General features: G+C 45.0%; 1 protein-coding gene across 1 annotated transcript; it reads right to left on the bottom strand.

Annotated features, from left to right (window-relative positions):
• Positions 1–4,173: 4,173 nt before the first annotated feature.
• Positions 4,174–8,918, bottom strand: LOC148123481 (leukocyte immunoglobulin-like receptor subfamily B member 3-like). Its single transcript, XM_087910027.1, is given in 9 exon segments — positions 4,174–4,412; positions 5,230–5,368; positions 6,088–6,393; positions 6,519–6,803; positions 7,764–8,069; positions 8,173–8,395; positions 8,398–8,471; positions 8,643–8,678; positions 8,842–8,918. Coding segments are annotated over 8 exon segments (1,401 nt in total). The 5' UTR covers positions 8,876–8,918; the 3' UTR covers positions 4,174–4,412; positions 5,230–5,231.
• Positions 8,919–9,371: the final 453 nt, after the last annotated feature.

Below are 9,371 nucleotides of genomic sequence, written 5' to 3'. Positions count from 1 at the left end.
GGCTTTAGGGATCCTATTTTCATATCATGTATACTTTGCTTAGCCTAGATGTAATAGGAAAGGCCTTGAACTTTCCACAGGGCAGGGTGCCTTGTTCTCTCTTAGGATTGGAGGGAGGGGGGTTGAAGGGTGTGTGTAAGGACTGGGAATTTGAATTGGTATTTTTTAAAGTAATAAAATAAAAATAAAAAGAAAAGTACATAGCTCAATAAAAACAATTTAAATAACTATTATTAAACAAGTGGGGAATAGGTAAATAAATACAGTTGGCCCTGGCAAAAAAGAAAGAAAGAAAGAGATATTCATGACCAATGATTGTTTATTCCTTTTACTTTTCAGTGGTAGTGGTTTTTTTTTTTGTTGCCCTTCTTTGGGGTTTACTAGTGTGAGCTGTGAGGCTGTTTGTTTCCTGCGCTTTCAAGGGTGCAGCTAAATTCTTTGAGTTGGAGTTTTCCTTCTAATACTTTCTGTAATTCTGGATTTTTGGATAGATAATGTTTAAATTTGGTTATGTCATGGAATTTCTTATTTCTTCTGTCTATGGTGATTTAAAGCTTTGCTGTATATAGTAGTCTGGGATTTCATCTGCCACCTGTTAGTGTCTACAACATATCTGACCAGGACCTTCTGGCTTTCAGTTTCCATTGAGAAGTTGAATGTAATTCTGAAGGGTATGCTTTAATATGTTACTTGGCCTTTTTTCCTTTGCAGTTCTTAATATTCTTTTTTTTATTCTGCATGTTTCGAATTTTTATTATATGGTGAGAGACCTTTTTTTCCCTCCAGTCAATTTGGTGTTCTGTAATCTTCTTGTACCTTAATAGCGATGTCCTTCTCTAGGTTGGAGAAGTTTTCTTTTATGATTTTGTTGAATATATTTTCTATACCTTTGAGCTGGAGTTCTTCTCCTTCATTATTTCTAATAGTCTTAGTTTTGGTCTGTTGCAAGAGAGAGGGCCACTTGTTTTTCTCGGCCTCCCAGCTTGTTTAACCCTGTATAACTACACCAAACTGTATTCATTAAATCACTGCTTGTGCTATTAGTGCTAACATCTTATTGGCTTAACTCTTACATCTTAGTACAGCTCATTTCTATTAATCCGTGTATCACCACGTGGCAGTGGCTTACCAGGAAAGATTCGGTATGACAGATTTTAGCGGCTTCATGGAGTCTCTCCCTTCCTCTCCCTTTCTTCCTCCCAGCATTCAATTCTGTCTTCTCCACCTACTTAAGTTCTGGCCTATCAGGCCAAGGCAGTTTCTTTATTCATTAACCAATACAAGCAACACATAGAAAGAAGGACCTCCTACATCATTCTCCTTCTACACTATTGGTCTTTTCAAAGTGTCCCAGATTTCCTGGATGTTTTGTGTTAAGGATTTGTTGAATTTAACATTTTCTTTGACAGATGAATCTAATTCCTCTATCGTATCTTCAAGTTCTGGGATTTTCTCTTCTACCTTTTGCAATCTGTTCGCTGCACTCACATATGTAGTTCCTGTTCTTTACCCGGATTTTCCATATCCAGAATTCCCTCAGTTGTATTTTCTTTATCATCCCTATTTCAATTTTCATGTCTTGAACTATTTGCTTTACTTGTTTGATTGCTTTGTTTCTTTTTTCTGTTTTGATTTTCTCCTCTTTCTTGATGGAATTTATTGATTTCTTCCAATTTTTGTTTTTCTTTTCTTTCACTTCTTTAAGGGTATTTTTTATTTCCTCTTTAAGGGTCTTAGCCATCTTCATAAAGTTACATTTAAGGTTGCTTTCTTCTGCTTCTTCTTAGTATGTTGATATCTTCCTGTTGTAGAACCACTAGGTTCAGATGGCGCTGTATTGGTGTTGTTAGATGTATTTTTACACTACAGTCTGCCCATGTCTTCCTCCAGTGGGGCAGAGAGACTCTATCTTTCAGCGAGTCCCTCTTCCTCTGATTGGTGAAGGTGAAGCCTGTGGCTTAGTTGGTCAGTTTCCCTTTGGGTGCACGCAGGTCCCTGCCTCTAGTGGATGTTGGTAAGGCTCCTGGGCTCCTCTCCAAGGGCTGTCTGGGTCAAGGTTCTCTCCAGGGAAAGTCTAAGTCAAGGTTTTGTCCATGGGCAGTCTGGGCCAAGGCTCAGGTAGTTACAAATGTGGTAGGGATTGGTAGGAAGTGTGTGGAGGCTGCTGGGGTCTCTGGAGTTTGGTCGGTGGGAAAGAGGTAGAGAATGATTTTCCCAGTGCAAGGGCCTGGAGAGCTGAGCCCTCTAACTAGGAACCCAGATGCTTACCTCTCCAGGGGCAGTGTGGGCTAAGGCTACCATGGTCACAGATGTGGTGGAGGATGGTAGTATGAGTGTGGAGGCAGATCAGGGTCTCTAGGGCTTGATGGGTGGGAGTGGGGCATGGGATTTCCTCCCAGGGCTAGGGCTTAGAGAGATGAGCTCTCCAACCATGAAGCCAGATGCTTACCTCTCCAGGGGCAGTCTCGACATGCTTTTTCTTAGTAAGCTTTGAACATCTGTGACTCTGACCCTGTACGTAACTATAAGGTTTAAACCCATGCTAGATTCACAAAAGGGCCTTTAGTCTAGCTTAAACTTCCTCTGTGGCTGGACCCAAAGCCTGTGATGCGGTGCGGGGTATGGGGCGCTCGCCCCTGGAAGTGCTCGGGGTCCGGTGCTTGTGGAGCCACCAGGAAGGGAACGCTGGGCGTGGGCGCGGGGCGCAGAGTGGAGGGAAGACAAGCTGCCCTGCCATATGCGCAAATGGTGCAGGGCGCAGATCCCAGGGAAGTCAAGTCACTATATGCACAAATAGCGTGGGCCGAAAGTAGCCCCACGTTCGGGCGTCAAGTGCTGACGAATTAGGTCTATACGATAAGTAACCAGACCAGCTCAAGAACAACAGTTATATTTTAATAGTTGAAAAATGGGGAACTCACGTTGCAAGAGTGGGAGGTCCGAAATCCAAAATGGTCTGGCAAGCACCGCGGAGAGAGAGAGACCATGCACCTGCATCTCCTGGTTTTTTTACCTGGGCTCCAGGTGGCCACACCCTAACCAGATGTGATTGGTTGAGCTTCCCCATCAGCAGTTAGTCTGAAAAAAAAGGACAACCAGACTTTTAAAGGTCTACACACCTTGTGTGACAAATAGAGCCAGTTATGAAGCATGTCCCAGTATATATTCTATTTATCAAAGCTATACAAGTAAACAAAAGGTCATCTTTTGACCACCCACTGATATATGTGACCAGTAAACAATTAACACACTGCCATGCTGTGGAAAGAATCCCCAAACTCTAATGTGGAGAAAGAGCTCACCATACACCAAATCTGCAATGAGGACACCTAACACATTCAGAAGATTTTGTACCTTATCATTTTGCTAGATAAGGTTAATAAGATGTGCATCTCTGGTGTCAATATTTCTTCTCACCCTGTTAAATAAGAGCTATCTCCATGAGATATGCATCTCTGATGGGCTGACCTGTGAAGTACTCTCTGGTCTCTCACTGCATAATTCTGCAATCCATAGCAGAAACAGTCATGCAAGCCCTAGGTGACTCACTGGGGATGTGCCTTCCTTCTTTGCCTGAGCTTGTGGTTTGAAACTGGCAATTTCCTTATTCCTCTGACTTCTCCATTTCTGACACAGGAAGACACATCTACTCCCTTCTCTGCTTCCAAACCTCTTCACTGTGTTTTTCCCTTTGTTTCTTCTCTATCTGTACCAGATTTCCTGACACGACACTGCAGATCCTGTCTCAACGCACTCAGCACTAATGCTCAGGGGATCAAATTTTCTGGCTGCTATGTAAGGTGCAGGAATATCATCTGCTCACTTTCAAACTGAAGCTGGTAATAATCTCCCTCTGCCCTTCCTTGGTGTACAATGAGGACGATGGCCTCTCTTTCAGGGTTAATGTGAGAATCAACTAGTCCAGCAACATGGGAGTGTTCATACATGGATTCTTATTTCTGAGAATATGCATTGGGGTGAGCAGTTGCATTGGTTGGTTTTTGTCATTTTGATGAAGACTAAAGTCAATTGGAAACAGGGAACCTCAACTGAGGATGCGCTTTGGTGAGATTAAACTGTAGTCATGTCTGTGGGGCCGTTTTCTTAATTAATGATGTGAAGAGACCTCAGAACCTGAAACTATTCCTCTGAGAGACAATACATGGAGACAAATTTTGGGACTCCTGACATGGTCACTTTATTTCCATGTTCCCAGCATGTAATTTGCTGACTTAGGTATAGGAGGAGGTCTATAATTTCACAGATATTGGGTATCTCTGCTGGATCCATTCACCCTTTCTCTTCTGGTTCACTTTGTTGTTGCTCATTCCTTCTCCCACAGCTTCATGCAGAAGCATCTGAAGTGTTAGGAAGTACTGGTAACGGTTGAAGTCTTGACAACCATTTGTTCCCTGTAGCACAAACAATAAAATCCCAGAGACAGATATTGGGGATCAAGATGAAGATAGGAAAAGCAAGTGGACAGTCGTTAGCTTTTATTTCTTTCTTAGACCTAATGGGTGATCCTGCCACCATGAATCCTCAGTCTGAGACAGTTGAGACCTGTTTTCTTGCATCTTAAATTCCTCTCTAGTGCAAGGATTAAAGGTGTGTACCACCACCACCCAGTCATATGGCTAATTAGTGCCGCCGATGGGTTTAAAGGTGTGAGCCACCCCTGCCTAACCTATGTAGATGACTAGGGTGGCTGTCTTGCATTCTGATATTCAAGCAAGTTTTATTTTTAAAACAGGAATACTATACCACTATATTTTCCCAGCACGGGGACAATAGATTCTCCTCATGCTTCCATCAGCAATCTGTTTCCTTCACCATTTGTATAACTTCCTGTGAAGTAGTATTGTGCACTGAGTGGAAAGAACCCTTGAGCATCTGGGCTGGGAGGTTTCATGTGGCATCCCAGCTCCTTGTACCCCTTCCATTGACCTCAACTGTATTAATTATTAGAGCACCAATATTCTAGAGTTTACTCTAGACATCATGATATCAAGACCATGACACAACTTCCTCCATGGGCCTACCAGAGTCACGCCTTTCTCACCCAACACTCACACTTTCCTCTGCATGCAAAACACATTTGCTCCCTGTACATCCTCTCATAACAGCTCCTCAATGTAAGATCTGGACTTTTACAGAAAACACGGATCATTAGATTTTGTTCACAGGTTGAGGATCCTTGAAATATTTCCTTCTTTCTCGTTTGGTTACCTCTAAACTGCATGTTGTCTTTGTCTCTGGCTGCCCCAAGCCTCAAAAACCAGAATCCCAAGAACTATGAGGATCATGACAGCAAAACCCATCCTGATGACATTCTCCACTGTGTGATCCCATTTCTCTGAAGCTGTGGCTGTGGACAAAGAAGTTACAAAGTTTAGTGATGGTCAAAATTCCCTCAAGAAATCTAAATGTTCCCAAGATAACTAAATGTCCCCAAGATAACTAAATGTCTTTAAGATAACTGAATGTCCACCAAGGACCTCAAAATTCCCCAGACAGAACTTGGCCCCTATGCCTTCAGTGCTTTGAGTTTGAATTCTTTCTATTCAACTGTCTTGGGCTTAGTCATGTTCTAGGATGAACTGATAGTCTCCAATGATCTTGTGTAGAGAAGAAGAGTATGATGTGGGCTTATGACCTGAGGGTTTTTTTTATGTGTTCTTCATTCTCATTTAATGCAAACACACATAATTTTCAATCTATAAACTAATGAAATTCTGGAATGAATCTTTTTTCCTTGGCATAGCGGGGTTCCCTCTCTTATTATTTCCTTCAGCACCACTGTGAAGCACCAGTGAAAACAGAAACTTCAGAGTGGACTACATTGTCCTGACATTACAGGAGGGTGAGGATTAGGTGCCTACCCAAGGTTCCTGACTGCACACTGTTCTACATCTGCCCTGTAACCTCCTCAATAGCTTCATGCTGTTTACTTCAAACCTAGATTGCAACAAAGGATGGAATGGATGTTCCTTTTTCATTCTTTATCTGCAACTACCCAGTGGGGCACTTCCATGGCAAAGGGCATTGGGTGTTAAATATTCTTGGTCAATGATGGGAATGACTCACCAGAGATGTGTATTTCCAGGGGGTCACTGGGTCCTGACCACAGCTGTGGGGTCTGCTTGTAGTAACCATAACATCTGAATGTCCCTTTGTGATCTGCTGTTACATGATCTATAGAGAACAAGGCTTGGTACTGCATTTTACTGGGTATAGATTGTGAGTTCACGGGGCCGAGGAACTTCTGATCTTCTTTGGTGAGAATGAACTTGTCATACCTCCCTTCTGAGACACACTGGAGAGTCATGTTCCCTCCTGAAGTCACCACAGGGCCAGGAAGGGCTGTCAGGTGGGGTTTAATGTTGTAGATTCCTAGGACAGAAGGCGGTAGACTGTTACATGTGGTCACAAGGCACAATGTTCTTCAGGGCTAGGCTGAGGGAGGGGAATACTCCTGAGAGCAGAACCTGGGACTGAGACCCTGACTGTCCCCTCACCTGTCACCACCAATTCCAGGTTGTCACTGTGCTCTGACCAGCCAGACATACTGTAACAGTAGCAACGATATTGTCCCACATGTTGGAATGTCACAGAACGGATGGAGAACTTGGCCTTGTTCTCTGGCTTCTTTGGGGTCTGTGTACCCCAGGGGTTTTGGCTTCCCTCTTTATGCAGAACATAGATTTCTGCATCCAGGGTCCTCTGACACCAAATGTCCATGGGACTTCCTGAGGTGATCACAGATCCTGGCTCAGCCTTGATGGTGGGTTTGTGGAGGGTCCCTGCAAGGAAGTAGCAGAGAAGGAGGTGAGTCTGTCTGAGAGTGACACAGGGAAAGTCACTTTGGATGGCACTCCTTTTTTCTTTCTAATTTATTCTTCTGTCATACAATACATCCCAACATCAGCTTCCTCACCTCCTTTCTCCCCAGAACCACTGCTCTATTTCCTTTCAGAAAAGTGCAGCCTTCTCGGTGATATTAAAGCAACATGGCCTGACAGCATGCAACAAGCCTAGTCACACACCATCGTATTAAGGTGGACAACATGACCCGGTTAGAGGAAAAAGATCCCACGTGCATTTAAAAGAGTCAGAGACTTCCTCACTCCAGTTGTTAAGAGTCTAACAAATCCCCAAGCTTGTCAGCCTGTGATGGTGCATTCCTTTAATCCCCAGCACCAGAAGCAAATACAGGCAGATGTCTGTGAGTTCAAGGCCAGCCTGACATATGGTGTGGGGTACAGAACAATCAGGACTTTACAGTGAAATGCCAAAACAAACCAATAAACGAGCAAGCAAACAAACAACAACAAAAACCCAAGCTAAACAACCACAGCATGTGTGCAGAGGGCCTAAGGCAGACCCATGCAGGCTCTGTGGTTGCTGCTTCAGTCTCTGTGAGCCCTCATGATCCCTGCTTAGTTGTTTCTGTGGGCCCTGTTTTCCTGGTGTCCTGAGTTCTCTAGCTCCTCCCTCTCTTTCGTGGGATTACTGTGCTCTTGTGGATGATGACTTGAGTTGATCCAGAGTAACACAAGGCTCCATGAAGATTCATCTGTTCTGGATCTCCTGGGCTTTGCTGTCACTGTGTGCCTTGGATTCTGTATTTGTGATCACTGTCTTCCGTGTTCTGTGTTAATGGACTCAGCAGCCCTGAATCCTCACACACACCACACACCAAGGCCTCTCTGAGCACCTGTACCATTTCAGCATCATTCTAGGGAAAGGCTAGGGTTCCTCACCTGAGACCAGGAGCTCCAGGGGCTTACTAGGTTCTGACCACACCTGAGTGCTATTGTTGTTAAAGCTGTAGCATCTGAATATCCACCTTTGATTGGAGGTCACAGGGCCCACGGAGAACAGGGCCTGGTACTGCCCAGTAGAGGTGATACACTGTGAGTCCAGTGTCTGGGACAGCTGCTGTGGTCCTTCCTTAGTCAGACTGAAACAGTGATATGCCTGCTGTGAGTCACACTGGAGGGTGACATTCTCTCCTTCAGTCACCTCAGGGCTGGGCTGGGCTGACAGCCTGGGTTTACTGTAGAATCCTAGGAGAGAAGAAGGAATCTGTTAAATGTCCTCGATAGTATCATTATGTTCCCTGGTTGTGAGGGGGTGGGCATACTCACTGAACAGACTGTGTCCTCTCACCTGTCACCACCAGCTCCAGGGGGTCACTGTATTCTGACCTTCCATCAGGGGTCTGATATTGACAGCGATATCGCCCTGCGTGGTGATAGTCTAATTCTGAGATTGAGAATTCATTCTTGTTCTTCGGGCTCTGTGAAATGTCTATGTGCCATGGTGTTTGGTATGCTTCTTTATAAAATCTATACTCTTTGGCTCCTGTGGCTCCCTCACAGGATAAGAAGGTGACAAGAAGGTCACCTTATTCTGCTCGGAGACCACAGAGTGTGGCTGTGCTCTGAGGACAGGCTTAGGAAGGACTCCTGTAAGAAAAGAGCAGCTAGGACTCAGGACAGCCATCCTAAGATTGCAACCCCATTCCCGACCCTCCGTCCACCCCAGCGCACGTGTGCTGTTTCCGTCCTCACTGCCCAGGCAGGGCTCCTGGGGATGATGAGAGGTGCAGGTCAGGACATCTGCAGACACCCACTCACCTGCCAGCACTGGGGTCCCAAGGCCAAGAGTCAGTCCTGGAAGAGAGTTCCCTGTGAGAGTTTTGTCCCTGAGGCTTGAGCAGGTCCTCCCCTCTTCAGAATCCCCCGAGACCCTGGGGTTTCTTGATGGGCCAGTGCTGGGCTGTGGGGCAGCATCGTTTCCAGAGGATGCTATCCCCTCCCCATCTCCACATCTCACCCAGACAGAGCAGGGCTGTGAAGGTGAAAGTCATGGCTTCTCCTCCTGTAGGCTGCAACTGTGCTCAGGGGCAGAACAACAGAGACTGCCCGGAGGGACAGGAGACATAGGGTGTGGCCTCTGGAGGCAGGCACTCCCCATGACAGGGTTGTAATGGAGCAGCCCCACAGGAGGGGGAACTGCGCTCCTCAGGTAGCAGACTCTGACTTCCCCAATACTGTGGCTGCTATGAACAGAGTTGAACAAATGTCCTTGTAGTATGATTCAGCTTTTTTTGGGTATATGCCCAAGAGTCATATTTATTGGTCCTGAGATAGGTTGATTCCTCAATATTCTGAGAAACCACCTTGCTGATTTTCAAGTGGTGGCACAAGTTTGCATTCCCACCAGTAATAGAGGAGTGTTCCACTTACTCCACAACCTCACAGCAGAAAATCCCAAAGAAGGGAAAGACACACACAATAACATCAAGAACAATGAAAGCTAAAATAACAGGAACTAGCAATCACTGATCATTAATATCCCTTAAT

Source organism: Myodes glareolus, chromosome 1, assembly GCF_982192425.1.
Source record: "Myodes glareolus chromosome 1, mMyoGla1.1, whole genome shotgun sequence".
In the NCBI taxonomy this organism is placed as follows: domain Eukaryota; kingdom Metazoa; phylum Chordata; class Mammalia; order Rodentia; family Cricetidae; genus Myodes; species Myodes glareolus.
Note: the sequence above shows the minus strand (reverse complement) of the source record. Positions and strands in the feature narration are given on the sequence as shown.